This window comes from Helicoverpa zea, chromosome 2, assembly GCF_022581195.2.
Source record: "Helicoverpa zea isolate HzStark_Cry1AcR chromosome 2, ilHelZeax1.1, whole genome shotgun sequence".
Classification (NCBI taxonomy): Eukaryota; Metazoa; Arthropoda; class Insecta; order Lepidoptera; family Noctuidae; genus Helicoverpa; species Helicoverpa zea.
Genome location: NC_061453.1, coordinates 2,294,029 through 2,314,688, shown reverse-complemented (window position 1 = coordinate 2,314,688; position 20,660 = coordinate 2,294,029). Strand labels below are relative to the sequence as shown.

The window sequence follows — 20,660 nt, the reverse complement described above, 5'->3', positions numbered from 1 at the left end:
ACTGATCAAAGACCAACAACTTATTTATCCAAGCCCTCCAGGAAATTTCATAAAACGAAAGGTTAAGACGCTTGATCTTTTAATTATAATCAACTTAAACTCGTGTAAACGACCCGTTTGAGACAAACTAATCCAATTTCCGCAAACTCGACTAAATAATAAACTAAGTTATGGTTACTTGTCTTACTAGATTGGTCGTGCGGTTTTTCCTATCTATTTAAATCGAAACATCTTTTAATGTAGTTTTCTACCTATTGTTGTATGACTTTACGGACTGAAGTTGACTCCAGTGCGAATCAGTCAAAGTGTACGCAAAGGACGCGTGGGGCAAGTCATCAAGTAGCTGGCTTCAGAGTGGCAAAGTTATATGGCGAGTGTTGTACTTCTGTATTCACAGCTTCCAACGTTCATTTCAAACTAATTCCTAGATTTAAGTCAAGAAGTTATTAAAACCACATCTTTATCATCAGCCTTTTTATCGTCTCACTTCTGGGCACAGGCCTCATCTCACACGGAGAAGGATTGAGCGTTAATCACCAACCTTACTCAATGTGGGTGAGACATTTTATTTCCTTTAAACATACAAACTCAGCATAGAATAGAATAGATTTATTTATTTGCATAAAATGTAGGTAATTTTATTATTTGACCCGTGTACATTCTGCCTAAATGGCATGCAAAAAATATGACTTATGCTATAAAAACTATAATCTAGGTATCACTTATTGCTATATAAATTTAATCTAAGAAACAATAATACTGTAAACTAAATTGGCTTATCATTAATGAAATCTGATACAGAGTAATAGCATTTTTTATAAGTAAATTGAGTGTGTTTTTAAATCTTCATGGTTTATTAGTGTTCAACCGCATTTATTTGTCTAGTGTAAGTACATCAAAGTCCCAAAAACCGTAACTTAACCTTTTGCGGTTAGCCATGCTAAACTAGCGCAGTTTCATTGCGGTTACCGAACTACGTTTGTCGATATTTCTTACGCATGGAGAAAAAAATGACTAGCGGAGATGTCGTAACACAAAATCTCCTAAGAAAGTAGCGCGCCAAAATGTAGGTGTACGGGAGACGGGGGTCCCCCCACAGCGGGGGGTCCCCCCACAGCGTTGACTTCCACGTAGTGACCCCTGGGCAACGCCGCGCCTGACCACCGTAACGGAGTGGCAGGCCGGCGGCTAACGAACGCTGTGCGTCGAAACATCTTCAACAGTCTTGCGTTTCGATATTGTGGGTGGCAATGCCACGTCTTGTAAGGGCCGCCTCCGGGCGCTGTCTCCCCAAAGGCCCTTCTCAGGGCCAACCCAAAGGCCCTTCTCGGGGCCAAACCATGGCTCGAGATGCTTCGGCATCAGAGACCAGCCGCGCACCATCCGCGGCTAGTCTCATGCGAGAAAGTGACGTCGTGTCCACCGATTTGTCCGACACGGAGTCACAAATGAGTGGCACGAGCGGCGTTGCAACCCGCCAGACCAGGAAGAGGGCCTTCCTCAAGCGGGGCTCCGTAGGCTCTTCAGATGCGGCTGAGAAGCCGGCGAAGCGGGCGGTTTTACAAGACGACTTGGAGGAACAGCCGGCGCGAAGAAGCCGAGCCAAGGCCAGCCACGGCGCCTCTAGTGTCGTCTACGCGGACCACACAGTGGAGGAAATGGAGCGCATGGCCCTGGAGGATCAGATGGAAATCCTCGAGGTGGCCTCCAAGTCCTCCAACTTGAAGGGGACCTTACAGAAGGCCCTGAAATGCCGGGCAGCGAGCTTACTCGGCATTGTTAAGGAACTGGCGCAGCGCACCACCTCCGAGGAAACGCGGCAACTGCAGGCGAAGGTGGATCGCCTGCAGAAAGAGGTGTCTGCGCTGCACGCGCGTATTGCCGAGCCCACGACTCGGCAAGAGGGAACGTTAGAAGGTCCAACACCGCTGCCTCCCTCCTCCTACTTTGAGGATATTATCCGCAAGGTAGTTATGGAGGAGAGGGCCTTCACCAGAGCCTGTCTCGCCGGCATCGAAGATCGGCTCCTGCCGGAGCCACGGCTACGCCCTCCACTCGCGGCGGATAAGGCGCCCGGACGGATGCCCATCACACCGGGGCCCTCAACGGCACCAGCCCAGGCGGAGCTCCAGGTGCTAAAAACCACCAAGGGCAAGAAGACGTCACCGGCCCCGACTACTCAGACGTTCCCTCCCGAACCGGTGACGGAAGACGTACTGCTGCCCTCCACCACACCTTCCAACCAGCCTTGGATAAAGGTGGTAAAAAGGAAGCAGAGAGGGAAAATGTCGGCCCCTGAGCCCCCTGCAGCCAAGCCTGCAGCTCTAGCGGACAAGAGGAGGAAGCTCGCTCCTCCTCCAAGAACTGCAGCCGTCGTGGTCACATTAACCCCAGAGGCAGCGGAACGAGGGGAGACATATGAGTCCGTGCTGCGGCGGGCTCGTACAAATGTCGACCCTACAGAACTTGGGGCTGGCAGAGTCACGTGCCGAAAGACCCAAACAGGGGCCCGAATCTTCGAGTTCTCGGGGGCCCAACGCGGCGCCAAGGCGGACCTCTTCGTGACGAAGCTCCGAGAGGCTATCTCGGACACGGCCAAGGTCGTGAGAGCAGTCAAGTGTGTGACACTTGAGGTGACCGACCTCGACGACTCAGTCACGCAAGAGGAGGTGGTGGCAGCGGTTGCGGCGGCGGGGGGTTGCACCGTCGCATCTATCAAAGGCCGAGCCATTAGACCTGGCCGCAGGGGCATGGGCACTACGAGATTAGAGTGCCCGGTCGTAGTTGCCAAAGCGGTCCTGGCTAAGGGTCGCCTTCCGGTCGGACTTAGCTCGGGTGGGGTCCGAGTGCTCGAGGATGCGCCGATGCGCTGTTTCAAGTGCCTCGGCATCGGGCACACCCGGCCTCTCTGCCCGTCCACTGCCAATCGTGGGGAACTATGCTTCCGCTGCGGGAAAGAGGGGCACAGGGTGGCCACCTGCGAGGCTGCCACCACGCATTGCGCGGTATGCGCTGCCAGTGGTCGTCCAGCCAACCACGTGATGGCGGGCAGGGAATGCCGACCGCCACTAAAGAAGAGCAAATCGCAGGCGCCGGCGCGGCCTGCCGCTGTCGCTGCTACTGTAACTCCAGTTTCAGTGCCGGCCACCGAGGGTAGCGCTATGAACACCGACTGATAGCTGGACAAAGACGACGTGTTCTTCAAGCGAACATCAACCACTGCAGAGCAGCCCAGAGCCTGCTGGTCCAAACCTTTGCGGAGTGGTTGGTGGACGTGGCGGTTATCGCCGAGCCGTACTCTGTCCCTGGCAGCTGGCTGGGAGACGACAACGGCTCGGTTGCATTGATGGCGCGATCGTCCACGGACTCTCCTCCCCTCTCGCTCTTAGAGAGGGGACCGGGATACGTGGCCGCAGCGTGGGGTGACATTGCCCTTATAGGGTGTATTTCTCACCAAACCGCCCTCTCACGGACTTCGAGAACTTTCTAGAGGTCCTCGCCAGGGTGGCAGGCGGAATGGTACAGCACCGGGTGTTGGTCTTGGGCGACTTTAACGCCAAGTCGATAATATGGGGTAACCCGACCACCAATGCCCGAGGACGAGAGGTTGAAACCTGGTCCGTGTCATCCGGTCTGTCCCTCTTGAATAGAGGAACAGTACACACCTGCGTGCGGCGGCAGGGGGGCTCCATAGTGGACCTCGCCTTTGCATCCCCTTCTTTGGCGGCCTGTGTAGTGGACTGGCGGGTGGAGCTGGTGGAGACGCTGTCCGACCACCGATACGTGCGGTTTGATGTTTGCACCCCAGACTCCCAGGGGACCCAGGAGGGTCGGTCGCACTTCCCACGGTGGGCGCTCTCCCGCCTAGATCGGGAGGCCGCCGTAGAGGCGGCGTTCGTCCAGGACTGGCTGGCCCCTTCTGTCGGAGTCCGTGATGTGGACGCCACAGCGGTCCAGTTAAGGGTATCCCTGACCGAGGTGTGCAACTCTAGCATGCCTCGGTCTCATCGTCCGGAACCTAGACGTGCCGTTTATTGGTGGTCAGAGGAATTGGGGGATCTACGGGCCGCCTGTGTGGCAGCCAGGCGGGCCTACACGAGAAGCCGGCGGCGGCGCCTTCGCGACCTTGACAACGAAGACCGCCTCTATGCAGCCTACATAGAGGCTAAGTCGACACTGACGGCGCGAATGGGCACAGCCCAGGATCGCGCGAGGGCGGAAATGTTTGAAGGTTTGGACATTGACCCCTTTGGGAGGCCGTACAAGGCTGCATGCAACAAACTGCGCCCGTACGGTCCCCCCGTTGCCGAAACCCTCGAGCCGTCTTTGCTGGATGGGGTGGTCCAGTCCCTGTTTCCGGGCAGGGACAACTTCACCCCACCAGTGATGAGCGCCCCGCGGGGTGCGGCTCTGTCGTCGGCCGAGGAGGTCCCGCTGGTTACGGAGAACGAGATAGAAAGGGCAGCTTTCTGCCTCAGGGGGAAAAAGACGGCCCCAGGTCCAGACGGCGTCCCCGCAAAGGTGATGGCCATCGCCACCTCCCAGATGGGAGAAAGGCTTCGGGACCTCTTCAGTGCGTGCCTCACGTCTGAGAGGTTCCCGAAGCCATGGAAGGAGGGCCAATTGTGCCTTCTTCGTAAGGAAGGGCGGCCGGCGGACTCCCCATCGGCATACCGACCCATCGTTTTACTGGATGAAGTCGGTAAAATGTTCGAGAGGGTCCTCGCCGCCCGAATCAACAGGCACCTGAGTACAATCGGCCCAGATCTAGCGGACGCCCAGTTCGGTTTTCGAGCTGAGCGTTCGACAGTTGATGCACTGTCTCGACTCAAGGATCAGGTGAAGGAGGCGATGGATGCGGGGGATGGACTGTTGGCTGTGTCATTCGACATAGCCAACGCCTTCAACTCTATTCCCCACTCTACCATACTGGAGGCCCTCCGCTTCCATGGGGTGCCTCCGTATTTGCGGGGACTTTTGGCGGACTACCTGAGGGACCGCACTGTCCTCCTTGTGGACAAGACGGGTCAGCTCCGACGTTACGGCGTCGAGTCCGGTGTCCCACAGGGCTCTGTTCTGGGGCCACTCCTGTGGAACATCGGATTCGACTGGCTCTTGCGGGAAAACCTCCCCCGTGGCACGTCTGTCATCTGCTATGCAGACGACACCCTTCTGACTGCCCGGGGGAGAAATTTTGCAGAGGCGGCCAGCTTGGCCTCGGCGGGCGGTTCACTAGTGGTGGACAGAATCTCCCGCTTAGGGCTGACGGTGGCGCTGCAAAAGACCGAAGCCGTGTTTTTCCACGGGCCTCGGCAACACCAACCGCCCGACGCTCATATCCATGTGGAGGGAGTCCGCATTGGGGTGCAGCCCCAGATGAAATATCTGGGCATAGTCCTCGACAGCAGGTGGCACTTCAGCGCCCACTTCAGCGGGTTGTCGACGCGCTTAATGAAGACCGCGGGCGCCCTCTCATGGCTTCTCCCGAACATCGGGAGGCCCGGCGACCAATGCCGTCGTCTATACGCCGGCATACTCAAGAGTATGGCCTTGTACGGGGCCCCAATCTGGGCAGACTCACTGTGCAGACGGAGAAACGCCGCTGCCATCCGAAGGCCACAGAGGGTCATTGCGCAGCGGGTGGCGAGGACGTACCGAACAGTGAGCTTTGCGGCGGCGTGCGTTCTGGCGGGAACCCCTCCATGGGAGCTCGAGGCTTGGGTGCTCGCCAGAGTGTACGACTGGAAGGCGGCACAGAGGGCTCTAGACCGGCACCCGGACCCAATAGAACGGGAAGAAGTTCGGGAGGAAGCGAGGGAGGTAATAACTGGGCACTGGGCCGAGGACCTTGCCTCGGCAACGTTCGGTCGCCGGACGTTGGATGCCATCGGGCCTGTCCTGAACGGATGGCTCGATCGGCGGCACGGGTGCCTCTCGATGCGTCTGGTGCAGTTGCTGTCCGGGCATGGCTGCTTCGGATCGTACCTGCACCGGATTGGGAGGGAGGAGACTCCACAGTGCCACCACTGTGAAGCCGAGGTGGATACGGCAGAGCACACAATCGAGGTGTGCCCATCGTGGACTGACCCCCGCCGCACCCTGGTGGCAGTAGTCGGGGACGACCTCTCGCTCCCCAGCGTGATTGCTGCCATGCTGCGAAGTGAGGAGGCATGGGAAGCGGTGGCCTCCTTCTGTGAGGACGTCATGTCACAGAAGGAGTCGGCGGAGCGCGTGCGGGAGAGCGACCCTCTCGCGGCGCCGCACCGCAGACGAAGAAGGGGTGGAAGACGGCGAACACAACGTCCGTCCCCATCCGCCCCGGGGGGTGATCAGCGGGCGACAGGCACGGGGGTGCCACCGCCTGCACCACAAGGACCGCCCCTTGTGCTCCGGCCATCATAGGGACCCCCTCTCCACTGGGGGGAGGCATGAGGGGCCTGCCGTAAGGCGGGCAATCGCCGGTGGGGGACTGGATGCCATAGATTCCCAGACCCCCTCCACTCAGGCGAGGTCGGAGTGCCGCTGGGCCTTTTTAGTGGGTATACCGGGAACGTCTTTACCGGGGAGTCCCACATACCCCTCTCCCGTCCCCCGACGGGAAGGGGATGCGTAATAGCATTTTTAGCCCAGCGACAACAAAAAAAAAAAAAAAAAAAAAAGGTGTACGGGAGACGAGGAACATTACTAGCTCCTCCCTTACACTTTCATGGAATCCCCATTATTGTAAAAAAAACATACCGGCCGAATTGAGAACCTCCTCCTTTTTTGGGAAGTCGGTTAAAAATCACCAATCACCAATCACCAATCTTTGATAAGGAACCCGAACGCTAGTTAGTTCTAGTAACTGATTACCTTGACCTACAAGAAGGCGCCTGACCTACCTTTATTTATGGCTACTCCGTTACCTTTCCTTCCTCCGTGTTCTTACGCTATCTGACAAGGGTTGACTGTAGGGTTGAGTGACGTATCGGGAATCCCGAATACATTTCTATTGAGTGGCTTTTAATATTGTTTTCTTTTACTTAAAAGGCTTATCATGTCAGACGGAGCTGATTTAATATTGATGAATCTATAGCGATATTGCGAAGTTAAAGAGTTTATTTGGAATTGGAAGAAAAGATTACTGGTAATTTGTATAGTTTTTTTTTGGGATTATGATAAAAAAAAGGTATTTCTCAAATTTTTACCTGAAACATTTAAATTAAAACATCAAAGACTCACTTCGGAAGGAGTAATGCGAAACTACCAATTGAATACAGAATCTTTCAACAAATAAATAATTTACAACACAAAAATTTCCATTTCAAACCCACCTTATTTATTTATCACAGCCACCAGTCACTTCGCACAAAAAGCATTGAAAATATTCCGATATTAATGCGAAACTTGTAAGCGCAGTGAATTGCAACTGGGCCGTACTGCGGTCTATTTATTAAGTTTTTCATTAAGCATTGACTTTTCGAGGACTTTGTGAACGCAATAATGAGCCTCGTTATAATTTTACGTGAACTTTCATTTGTTTATTATGCAGTACTTTTAAAGTAAACGAACTCAATAACAGCTGCACCGGTAGATCGATTAAAGCACGTGAAATTGTGGGTCCCGGCTGTCAATTATACATCTTTGGCAGTCGTGAATTGAAGTTAGTAGTTACAAACCAGAATGACTGTCAAACAAACTTACAAAGAGATAGGGTTGCACTGGTATCTTTTCATGAGTTTCGGAGACTAGTAGAGTAATTCTCAGCCAATTGTAACAAATAGTAATAAATAATCAATAAGATCTTTATCATCTTACATCCGCTGAAATTACCACGATTTATACCTCCCAGATATAACAATAATTACGTCTAGATACCGACCTAGGCCATAAATTCGCAGATTGATGAATAGTCTGCAGAGAAAGTTGGAGCGAATGCCTCAAAAGACCTTACAAATGCCTTCCTATCTATATTTTATTCATGAACTGAAGTGCTTATTAATTTCATTTCAATGTATTCATATTTTTAAGTGATTGTTGACTGAAAAATATTAATATTGTTTGTGAATTTTTTGTCTGTCTCGACTTTATTGGAGTAGCTTAAAGTTATATTTATTTATTGAATGAGATGTATGTCTGCCACTCGTTTACAGTAAAATCTATCGATACAAATACGAATCGAGTTTGATACATTTTTTTAGTAACACCTGCGTGGTAGTACCTACATTGGGTATGTATGACCATTCTATCAGGATAGTTTACATACTTACAAAAGACAATGGTCTTATTCACTTATGTCACTGGTGAAACCACAAGCAACAACTAGTTTACTATTTGTTTAGAAACCGTTCTCTTCATTATGATTTTACGGTTCATAGGTCGAGAATATCGAAGCAATGAATTGTTCCGAGGCGCATAAGCCACAACAATAGCATATTTCGGTGAGTTTAAATAAAATAAGAGATGAATGCCGAATGGCTTGAATGATTTGTTCCATATTCATTGCTGATTGCCTGGACAACGTACCACTGGCGCAAATTGTACAATCTTCATTTATTTACCATCTTTATCACTAACATTACAGACTTATGACCTGTAACACCTATTATGTTTTAAAAAGAGTAACCATGGAGTTTCTTGCCCGTTCTTCTCCATAGGAAGCTACTTTTGGAATGGGCCACTAGAATCAAACTTATTTATAATTTTTGACGTTCATAAGCGCTTGTAAAGGCCTAAATGATTTGATTTGATAACCCAATGCGGTAGTGAGGCACTTAACAAATTAAAACATTACAAAAATTAAATTCTTATCAGGTTAGCCAAGATGAAATAATTTCTATACATGTTTTACATGTCTGACACATACGTATCCTCAAAAATAATTCAAAACTGAAGTGACACAACCCCCTATTGATCAGGTCTCTAAGGGTGCGTCCACATCTGGCGAATGCGCCGCGAATGCGCAGCACGCGAGCCGATCGCGAGCTGTCCGCGAGCTGCGCGCGTGCAGTCACTGCAATAGTTCGGTGCGCCTCTTTAGCGCAACTCACGCAAGGCTCGTATAGAGCGCGCGAGCGGCGCGCGATCTGCGCGCAATCAGTTCTCGCCCTTACAGTTCCGTATATTGGCTCAGTACTATCGAAGATGGCAGACGTCGCGCGCCGCCTGCGCGCCGCTCGCGTGCGGCGCTTAGGTCGCGCGCGAGCTGCGCGCGGGCGGCGCAGAAGCGGCGCACGAACAAAAATGCACGCGCGCAGCTCGCGGACAGCTCGCGATCGGCTCGCGTGCTGCGCATTCGCGGCGCATTCGCCAGATGTGGACGCACCCTAAGAGCCGAACCTAGTAATTTCTGAAATAATATTTATTAAGTACCATAAAACACAGAAATTAACAAAATAAAACATCGTAATGAACTGTGTAAGAGTTCATTTCCCCTAACAACGTTCTTGTTTGCCGAATTTCTAACGGACTCCCATCTATTCTGGTAATTTGGCGGTCCATCAAAATAATACCGGGGGTTTTAGTATAAGAAATATTTTCTCCTTTGTGAAGTGATAAATAGAGCTAATACGTAAAATTAAGGCTGTTAATTAAAGTGTTAGTATTTTATGTTTATTTTTGATTATCATTATATCTCGGGTCTTATCTTATATGAAGATTTACCTATAACTTTATTCTTTACATAATTCATAATCTTTTTATCCTAGCACCCGCGAAAATATCACTGATCGATCATACAAAAAATACAAGCTGAAAACATGTTCCCATTTCAAATCGCTTTAAAAACACATCGGACATTACAAAGCAAGCCAAAAAAAATGGCGCTATCTAAAAGCTTACCTACACTGGCTAATGAGCGCATCTTTTTAATCAAAGCGGACACGGAAAGAGAAAAAATACTAGAAAAGTTCTCTGGTGTCCATTAACTCGTTACTTTTACCTGCATTTTTAAAATCAACGGTTTTACTAGCCACATTTTTTTGTCAGCTAGTGTAAAATATACTACTAGCCTTTCATTTGTTGTGAAAATTACTTCGAAATTATGAAAATGGTGATCATGAATTTTTATACACATAAATACTAATGATATTAAAAAAGATTTTGTTTCTACCCTGACTTCGATACTTCTGGGCTGATTTGACAATGGGCTACATTTTATCCGGGTACGTAAACCGCAGGGAACACCCAATTTTTAATCAATTACCACCCTGACTCTATCTAAGTACAACACGTATTTATTGGCTTTGTTACCTGAAAATAACAAAGGCATAATTTTACCAAAAAGCTTACACATTAAGTAATCAGCATGTCGATTCTATAAAATATCACAACTCACTTCGACATCACTCTCACTTCGACTTCGATCTAAAGGTAGAATTCCGTGGACGCGACAATAGTCAACCTTTGAAAATGTATGGCACCGTTGTCGAGGCCCGTGACAGTCGCGCGCGGCCGACGAATTTCGTAAGCTGCTCGCGGCATTGTCAAAAATTTAATTCTGGTTTTACTAAAATTCTATAGATGTTATTAAGCGCTAGACCATGTTGAGAAGCGTACGGCCGCGAGCGGCTCACGAAATTCGTCGTCCGCGCGCGACTGTCGCAGCCCTCGGCAGCGGTGCCATACATTTTCATAGGTTGACTTTTGTCGCGCGCGGCTGCGACAATCGCGACCCACGGAATTCTACCTTAAAGTTTCGTGATTGACATTGTCAAACTACACTAGCGCTTCACTATCGAGCGTGTTGACAAGTTGAACTAAATCAAAGTCGAGATTTTGACAGATTTGTCAAAATCTGTCTATCTATAGGGGAGGTAGGGGAGAGATGGGCAGTTGGGAGACATGATCAAATCAGAATAAAAGGGGGGTCCTTTTATTCTGATTTCTGATCATAGTTTTGTTTTTTTTTAATTGGGTAGTTTACGTTACCGACTGGTAACGGTGTTCATCCATAGACTATCTGTCATTTCTGTGAGTTGTCAAGAACAAACACTCGTAAAAGTACTTAAATATTTTGTTGCGGTTTCGGATCGTTATAAAGAGAAAACTAATGAAAGGTATGTGTATTTTCTATTATTAATTATTGATTGTCAAAATCTCCAGTTACAATTATAGTAAGTCGATGCAATCCACACCTATTATACCTTTAGAAGAGAGTACTACAGCAATAGTTAATGGGCCCCACGTTTTTATTTTAGTCTAATATGACCGGGACCACCTACGTAGGTTGACAGGTAAGTAACTATTTTTTATTTTCTAGTTTTCAGTGCACATAAGATAAAACCGTTTAACTTAAAAGTTTTTTTACCGATTTTTTTTTCATAAACTAAGTCAAAAGTGTCCAATGCTCTCAATGGTAGGGAGGCTTTTCTTCGTCAGTGAAAATTTGTGAGGTTATAAATCTGCGCGAAAAATCCTTTATAGAATCTTGTTTCAGGTACCGTTGCCAACTTGATCTAGAGACTATTATATTTAAAATAGTGTTTAAATAAAGTTCTAAGTGTTTTAAAGTGATTAAGTGCCTACATTTAACGATGGCTAGAATGTTTTTGCTTAAATCTTTATTAGAAGAAGCTCATGCTTTAGATAATTTAGAAAAGCGTCAACAATCTGCTAGAATTCGTAGTTTACCTTTATTAACTCGCGATGATGACTATGTGAGCATATATAGATTGTCAAAGGAGCTAATTGACCAACTGGAGTCTGATTTACTGCCCCTGATAAAGCCCACAAAACGTCGAGGCAAAGGACTTACAACTCGTGTAAAAGTAAGTATTGACACAGTTTATAGTTGAAAAATTGTAATCAAGCACACAATAATAAGAAAAACACTTAGTTCTTAATAAGGAGTATTCCCTTTATGTGGTTTCCCCGCCAGCTGATATGTTTTCAAAAGCCTCTGTACTTCAGTTATAATATTGGTATTCTCTTAAGCATGAAAATAACCAAATTGGTCTCAATTTTGTTTTCACTAAATCCAGATAAAGTAGGTATTACATTTTTTATTGATTTATTGTTTCACAGATACTATGTACTTTATCATTCTTGGCTAGTGGCAGTTACCAGAAGGTTATTAAAGAGGGCATCAGAACTTATTTATCGCAACCGTCTGCATCTCGTTGCATAAATGAAGTAGTGGAAGCTCTGAACAATCCGGCCGTAGTAAAAAAATATATAAGGTTTCCTCAAAATCAGCAAGAAAGGCAAATTTTAAAAGAAAGGTTAGTACCTAGATATAATATAATTTTAATATTATTATAATTAAACTGACCCTTTTATTTTTACAGTTGATCATGTTAGTGATTATTGTAAATTACAGGTTCTACAAAAGGTTTGGGTTTCCAGCCACCATAGGCTGTATTGATGGCACTCTGGTGGCAATGAATAGACCAGCAGAGAACGAAGAACGGTTTTACTGCCGCAAAGGCTACCATGCAAGAAATGTGCAATTGGTAAAATGGATTTCAATGTTGTAATCAATTATAATTAGGTATAATAGAGTCATTGTAATTTATTTCTTTTTCAGATAACAGATGCAGATTTAAATATTTTACACGTGGATCCCACATATGGAGGAGCTACTCACGATAGCTTCATTTTTAATTATAGTGCTATCAAAGACCATTTAGAGGCATTAACAAATGCTGGTGAAGAAGTAGTTTTGCTCGGTAAGTAGATCCTTTCCTGACCCTGCTTCAGAATATAAGCCTAATTACTAAGTATAAAAACTACATAGTTATTTTTTTTTCAGGTGATTCAGGATATGCTCAGCGTGCCTACCTCATGACGCCAATTAGTGGCGCTGAAGAGAATTCCCCTGAAGCTTATTACAATAAGCGTCATTCAACTGCTCGCAACTCAGTTGAGAGAACAATAGGCCTCCTAAAAGGACGATTTAGGTGCTTATTAGTACACAGAGTACTCGACTACCATCCAGATGTAGTTGCAAAAATGTAGAGAATGCTGTTTAAATGTATTTTTTACCTACATGATGAAGCCGCAGTTCTTGGAATGACTGGGGAGGCTACTGGGGTGGAACCACGGCGTGAAGGTGAAGGTGTGGGCGTATGGGAAAGTGTTACAGTTGGAGGGGACAGGCTGGGATGATAAACATGAGGATTTGGAGGAGGAGTGTTGTCTAACTGGTTATTCTGAAACAACAGAAACAATCTTAAAAAGGCCCACTTCCTAATATTGAAATTAAATATCGACAATTCCAAGTGACACAGTAAATAATATTAAAGCACTTAGAATTTCAGAGATAGATACATACCCGTAAAATGCTTTGGCTAGTTCCAACAATGGAGCTGGATGAGGAAGCAAACAGTTTTCTCGAAATTGCACTAGCTGGTGGTCTGTAATTTCGAGGTGCTGGACTGTCCTCAATCAGGGCGGAATCCTGTAAATTGGATAAAATGGTATCTTCCTTGTGGGATAAAATTAAGATTATAATATTATTAGGGTTATTACAAGGATGAATTACTATTTCAATTATATTGGTAATAATAAAATGAATTTCAATATTTATAGATACTAATAGAATATAATCTAGACACATCATATACAGACATATTTAGTACAAAATAGCTTACATAAAATACAATAGCTGCTGATTCCTCAGTAGGCCGTGCCTGACTCTGCTGTTGTTGTGGTACATTAATCTATAATAAGTTAACATAAAAAAAAATGCTAGATAAGAGTGTAAAATAATGAATTCCATAAAATTATGAATTAAAAAATATCTTACGTTGTCATCATTAGTATTGTATATAGGTTGTGCTTCGGGTGATGGAGACGGCGTATCATTTTCCTGAAACAGGAAGGTAAATTTAATATAAAATTCACTTAACACTAAAAAGGGTCTAATCCACAAAAAAATGGGTGCTGTAAAAACGACAGCAAACCTTGCAGAGTGTTTCTAGTATTACTTACCAATTGCATTTCTGAATTTCTTACCGGAAACGGCTGAATGCCTAAATGTGCATCTCCTGTGGAAAAGCTTTCACCACCACACAAAGCAACAATCCTTTCCTCAACCTCAGTTAGCATCATTTCGTCCTCCACCCCACCACCAGTCCTACGCCTAGCAGCAGAGCGTGCTGCAACTTTTTTTTTAATGGCGCTTTTTTTGTCAGTCCAATACTACAATCAAACATTTATTTAAAATTAAAAAGAAAATTAGTTGTCTCCATTTCCACAATATTCTTGGTCAAAAATTGAAAAAGATTACATAAAATCAAAATAAAATATTTATGAATTCAAGGAACACACTTGAAACCAAGACTATCGGCTATCGCATAAGTGGTTTGCTTTAAGGAATGTGAAGTGGTTCTAACATACTGCTGCAAAAAAAAATACTGCTAACCTTGGTCCACTGTTTGTGGGTTTTGATGGTGCCACCTATACTGTTTAAGCGCACGGCTAATTCCTCCCACTGGCTTCGACTTCGCTCTCTGGCATTTTGCGTTCTCACGAAACCCTTCGCCAGGCCAGGGTTTTGCTCCATAAACTCAACCAGAGTTTCAACCTGAGCCGACGAAGGGTGAGACGACCTGTCATTTGGACTGAAATTATTGTTGGATTAATAAAATAAACACTTCTTTAATTAATATTATTTTTAACTTTATAACAAGAAATATAAAATTACTTCATGATTTTATCACAATTACGGCGAAAACCGGCGAAAACAAACAAGCTTAAACACAATATGAAGACAGAAGATACCCGATATATTACTTTCCTCTATGACAGAAGAGAAGAAAATATTGTCCACAGATTAATAATGGTATTGGCGCTGTCAGTATTTTTTTTCGTAGGGTAAGCATAGATTATATTCACAGCACGAATTTAGAGATTTCTGTTTATTTTATACTTAAAAGCTGCCTCAAATTCCTTACAATAACAAATTATAACTAAAACATCATATTTAGCTAAAATTCTGTGTCAAAACTGATAAAATTAAAAACTGATTAATCTCGGTTGACATTTTGTCGAGTGGGGAAGTCACTAGCACAGCATTGGTCGATGTCGAGCTCACTTCACTTCGCAAGTGATTAGGTGATGTTTACAGAATGCAAAATCAAGGTCGTTCTGAATCGAATGCGAAGTGAGAGTGAATAGCGAAGTGAAATGCGAGTTGTTGTTCGAATTTTATAGAATCGACGTGCAGGCAGGCCTTGGCCCTGTTGCGCCCCGCTGGGGTTGCTGACAGTATTCTACTTGTGTAGCCCTTTCATTTGATACCCATATTGAGGGGGCTGTGCCATTTTGTGCCGGCGGCCATATTGGATTTAATTAAAGGTGTATACAAAATTTCAGACCAATCGGTTGACAGGAAGAGGGTGAAATTTGAATTACTAAATTTGATCCAAGAATAAATAATAAAACAAACGGGGTGAGCTAAATAAAACCGTTTAAATATCTCGTAATGTTGAAACTGATTGTAATTTTTAGGAAAGCTCTTTCATTATATCTAGCCGAATATAAGAAATGGCAATAAAAGTTGATAATGATCTGTAAAATCTGATTTTTTATGCAATAAATTGTGAAAAAGTGCCCATCCCTCCCCTACCTCCCCTAAAGTATGAAATGACATTACGAATCGAAGTGAAATGCGAGTTGTTGATCGAGTTTTATAGAATCCCAGTACAGGAATTAATATTAAACCATCCTTAACGAGCTATTTTGACTAACAAGGCTGAATTTAAAAGCCAATTAAAACCTTCTTACGGCAGGCGGCTTACCTTGTAATAATTATAATTTATTGTAAAGGATTAACTCTCTTTAGAGGGGTTGATTAAACTCGAAAAAGCACTCAGTGTGGCTGTTTTGAATTATTGCGTTAAGAGCTGCAGGATTTTTCGAAATTAACTAGCTTTTGTTTCAAATATAGTACCCTCTAACAAGGGTTACCAGATGGCCAGGAAATCCGGGTTTGTCCCGGAATTACATGTCTTTGTCACGTGTCCAGGAATTACACCTTCTAGTACCGGATTTGGAATCCAGACATACACTAGCTTATTTTCATTTTGTTATTAGTTTAGGCCGCTTCCCACCCTTACTAACCTAACTTTGGTTTAAATCAAGATATTCTTAAAAAATATAAAATTGCCTACCATCGAGTCAAGTGCGTGTTTTTAATTTAAGCCAACGGGATAAAATCAAATTTTCAAGTAAGCATTTGCTATTTCATCAGTAAATTGAATGGATATGAAAGAGTCCAATCACTCTTTAATCCGATGAATAATTTGCACTTACAGGCTGGCGTCCACCATCTTGCCCTAGCTGTATTTGACAAGCCATTTCCCGCCTTTTTATGCAGACCACAGATAAATTAAAAGAGTTAATAATAATAACAAGGTTCGCGCCTATAATGGTTGGGTCATGCCAGTCCTGATGTACTCCTTCGGTATACTCAAATGGACCCAAACTGAATTGGATGCCCTGGATAGGAGAGTCCGCACACTGCTGACCGCAGAACGAATGCATCACCCACGATCGTCAGTGATGAGACTGTACCTATCCCACGGAAATGTGGAGGCCGAGGCTTTTTAAATGCAAAGACGCTCCACAACCGTGAGGTGTGCATTCTCAGAGAATATCTTCTCAAAAGCGACGTGGGTATGCATCGTGATATGGTAGCAGTGGACAAAGGACTCACCCCGCTATCGTTGGCAAATGAGAACTGGCGCAGACCTGTGGTGCTAACTACCCATGATCGCAAGGGGGTATGGCAGAGCAAACAGCTACACGGACGCTTCTTCGGGGCTCTTCATGGCCCCGATGTAGACTTCAATGCGTCCGTAGCTTGGCTACGCTTCGGTGACCTATTTGGAGAAACCGAAGGGTTTGTATGTGCAATTATGGACGAAGTTATCCTGACGAATAACTACCGGAGATATATTATGAAAGACGAGACGGTTGACATATGTCGGGCATGTCACCATCCGGGTGAGTCTATCAGACATATTATATCTGGTTGTTCTCGTTTGGCTAACGGTGAATATTTGCACAGGTATAACCAAGTGGCCAAGATCATCCACCAGCAGCTTGCTCTGCAATACAAACTTGTAGATCTTGAGGTACCGTACTACAGGTATGCGCCCGACCCAGTTCTCGAAAATGACCATATCACGTTGTACTGGGATCGATCTATCATCACTGACAGGACTATTGCAGCCAATAAGCCTGATATGGTGGTGATAGATCGATTAGCGCGCCGCGCGATGATAGTCGATGTCACCGTCCCGCATGACGAGAACCTAGTGAAAGCTGAGAAAGAGAAACAAATAAAATATCTTGACTTAGCGCACGAGGTTGTCGCCATGTGGGATGTCGACACGGCTGTTATTGTGCCGATTGTCATTACGGCCAATGGTCAAATAGCCAAGAGCCTCGACCAACACCTCAGGAGGCTCTCGTTGGGCGGCTGGATCAAGGGATTGATTCAGAAGGCAGTACTCCTTGATACGGCGCGTATTGTGAGGAGGTTTCTGTCTCTGGGACCCTAACCACCGGTACCTTGGACCCTGTGCCCGATATAGGTGGCCATCTATTTTTTATATTTTTAAATGTTATTTTTTTTTTTTTTTTTTGTAATCTTATATTTAAAAATATAAATAATATGTTGAAAGACAAATAAATGCACAATAATAATGTATTTATTACCACAAGAATTTAGGTACATTGCACATGCTTACAAATAAAGTTCTTAATAATAATTTAAGCTAGGCTAAAATACAATTAGGTCGACCCTGTCCCCTAAACCTGTATCTTAGGGGGCAGTATCCGGCTATACAGGTACGTTTATAAAATAAATGTATTGTTGTAGGAGTGCAAGTGGACTGTGTCAAAAGGGTGAAGTTTCAAGTTGTGGTAAACCTTTGTTTTAGTGTGATGTGTGAGAGAGTTTGTGAGTAATACGTTTGTGTGTGTTAGTATGTTTGTGAGTTTGTTATGTAAAAACAGATTGCAATAAGTGTACAGTGTGTTCCTTTACTATAAAGTTTATGCTCAAGTAATAAATCTATTGAATTGTCCATAAAAATAACGATGCAGATGGGGCAATGCATAAGTATGTATAATAAACTAGCCATTTACCCGCGGTTTCACCCGCGTCCCGTGAACACTTTTGCCCGTACCGTGATAAAATATAGCCTATGTTACTCGGGAAGAGTGTGGCTTACCAACAGTGAAAGAATTTTTCAAATAATTTCAGAACCTATAAACAAACAAACAAAAAAATATTTCCTATTTATTATATTATATTAGAATAGTTAAAAGTGACGCAGAACCTATGCAGATACAATGTAATTCTTTCAACCCTAAATCGGCTAAGACAATGCCGTCCTAATAAGTCAGAACATCGTATTAGGGTCACAAAAGGACACGCTTGTGCCGTAACAATGCCGTAATCGGTTCCGGGTTGGGTTTCGAAATCGTATATTTATTGCGCGTTTATTTATTATTATGCGTTTGAAATTGTAAGTATTTTAGTTACGAAATTTCATTTGTTTGGAAGTTTTTTGAAGTCCAATAAGTAAGGGGGGCCACTCGACGTAGGTGGTGCTTTTATTAAAATTATTTTAAAGAATCAGTTTCTAGGTATTTCTATAAATGTTATTCTTCGAAATGACTATTTTTGTATACCGTAGAGGTATAACTTGGCAAACTTTAAGAACCTATATTTTAGCTTCTATGGCATGTTCTGTTAACAGAGATATTTGAAGTTATGAAAAAACTGCCTAGTCAGACGTATATGGGCTACACCGTATTTCAGCCTGCATTCAAGGAATATTTGTATAAGATTTGGCGATAATAAGAATATTTTTTATAACATGATGTGCTAGATATGCCCGTTAGTTTGTGACGACATTAAATATTTTTGGCAGACTTGGCAGCCCGCCATGACATTATTTTGTTACAGCAAAGAAAAATAACAACTAGCGTTACATAAATTATATTCTTATTTACATACAAAAGCTATCTGTCTGCCTTGTGAGACAAAGCTAAAATGTCACATGGATATCAAATGGATGTGGATTCCATTAATTAGCAATAAGGAATTGGACTTCAAGAAGAATTTAATCAACATCGTCCTGGCCTTATCCCATTTTCATTTTGGGTCGGTGTTCTGACATACTTTTGAGGACACAACATTTTCATCATCATCATCTGTAGAGTCTGTTATCTATGTTGGCGTCGACTTCCAGTCTATTCGGATTCAATTGAGTGCAAGTGTTTTACACGTAGTGACTGTCTATCCAACTAAAATGATTAAAATGCTCGGTTGAGTTCCTTCAAAATAAGCTCTACAACTAAAAAAAAATACGGAACGTGTAAAAAAATCATGTAGTAGACACATAAAACGTTAAAACAACCACTTAACTGACATACGTTAATTAAACCGCAGCCAGTTAACTGGAATCACGGGAGTTAAGAGTTAACTTGCGAGTTTTCACGCAATTAGGAAATGGGTCGCCGGTTGACCACTCGGCAACTATTGGGTTCAGTTGAAGTAGTCAGCAAACTGCGGTTTGTGAGTCAACTACGAGTATCAATATTGTAGGCCTGAAATTGGTTCGGTTTATTAAAAAAAATGGCCACTTTTTTGTGCTTGAGTTTTCGTTTTGCTTATAACTAGTGTGTCATATTTATTTCCTTATACTTATGCTTCCATATGTATACTTCCTATTTATTCCTACTCTCCCTTATGCATATACTTCCTCATCCTACCTGAATTTAATATGAATGTAATTTTTTGAAATGTCTGATGGATGTGTCCACAACCAACTTTAAGGATTAAATCGGCCCGGACAAGACCTACCATTGCAACGTAAATTAAATAACAAAATCGAGCTTTTAGCTTATAAATTGATTTGTCATATCCTGCCGGTTTGCCCACATTGATAAGACATAACAGCCGCTTCATTTCCCATAGTTCAACATCGACATCGAGCTGGGTGAATCGAACCGGCGCCGATGCATCGATGCATCGTGGCTTCGACACAGACTGTATCACGGAGGAAGGAAATATAGCGGAGATGCCATAAGGCCTGCGGTGCGCCTTCTTGTAGGTCAGGGTAACTTACGGTAAGTCTGATCAGTTACTAGAAATGAGGAATTCGGGATCCTTGTCAAATCAAAATTGAACTGTGAAGCGGTATTGATCGATTGTTGATATTGTTTTGAAAAAAAAAAAACTGGCGGGTTCTACAGAAGGTGTGAAAGGGCGGAGCTAGTAATGATATGTTTTTATTTTGAAAATAATGAGTGGGTTCTATAGAATGCGTGTAAGAACGGCGAGGTCAGCTATAGAAACGCGTTACTCGTCCTCCGAACACCCGCAACATTTTGCGCGCTACTTTTCTTAGGAGATTTTGCGTTATGACATCTCCGTTAATCACTTTGTTCTCCATGGGCTGTATCGATTCCGGTATGCGTGTCAAACGATCGATTAGCGTGTCACTCGGTGGTTTACGGTGCGTCGATTATTGCTATAAGGGGTGAATGGAGCGCGTAATTGCAGTTTATAGTATATTTTATGATATATCCGTTAAAATAGAGGGGAATTTTTAACGATAATAAAATCAATCGGCTAGTAGTATAGTACGACACACATTCTCTAGAATTCTTATTATCTGAGTTTATACCGTTTCCCTGGGTGATCACCAAAGCCAAAA

At 44.3% G+C, this 20,660-nt stretch overlaps 2 protein-coding genes across 2 annotated transcripts in view; both read right to left on the bottom strand.

The window, feature by feature from the left end:
- LOC124641374 overlaps positions 1 to 20,660 on the bottom strand; it is a 202,785-nt gene that overhangs the window by 123,585 nt on the left and 58,540 nt on the right. The gene's annotated exons all lie outside the window — the stretch shown is intronic.
- LOC124641382 lies at positions 12,941 to 14,400 on the bottom strand. The gene is made up of 6 exons (XM_047179455.1): positions 14,345 to 14,400; positions 13,936 to 14,121; positions 13,727 to 13,789; positions 13,572 to 13,640; positions 13,253 to 13,378; positions 12,941 to 13,130 (listed from the first exon to the last, which is right to left on the bottom strand). The coding sequence occupies exons 2-6, from the start codon at positions 14,029 to 14,031 to the stop codon at positions 12,960 to 12,962; spliced, it is 525 nt and encodes a 174-aa protein (XP_047035411.1). The 5' UTR covers positions 14,032 to 14,121; positions 14,345 to 14,400; the 3' UTR covers positions 12,941 to 12,959.

What these genes read in the sequence shown, in the direction of transcription:
- LOC124641382 (XM_047179455.1), bottom strand. Translation starts at nt 14,031, where the DNA reads ATGATGCTAACTGAGGTTGAGGAAAGGATTGTTGCTTTGTGTGGTGGT. An exon ending in TAGGCATTCAGCCGTTTCCG is followed by an intron (nt 13,790 to 13,935) that starts GTAAGAAATTCA and finishes TTCCTGTTTCAG; the next exon opens with GAAAATGATACGCCGTCTCC. An exon ending in CAGCAGCTATTGTATTTTAT is followed by an intron (nt 13,379 to 13,571) that starts GTAAGCTATTTT and finishes TCCAATTTACAG; the next exon opens with GATTCCGCCCTGATTGAGGA.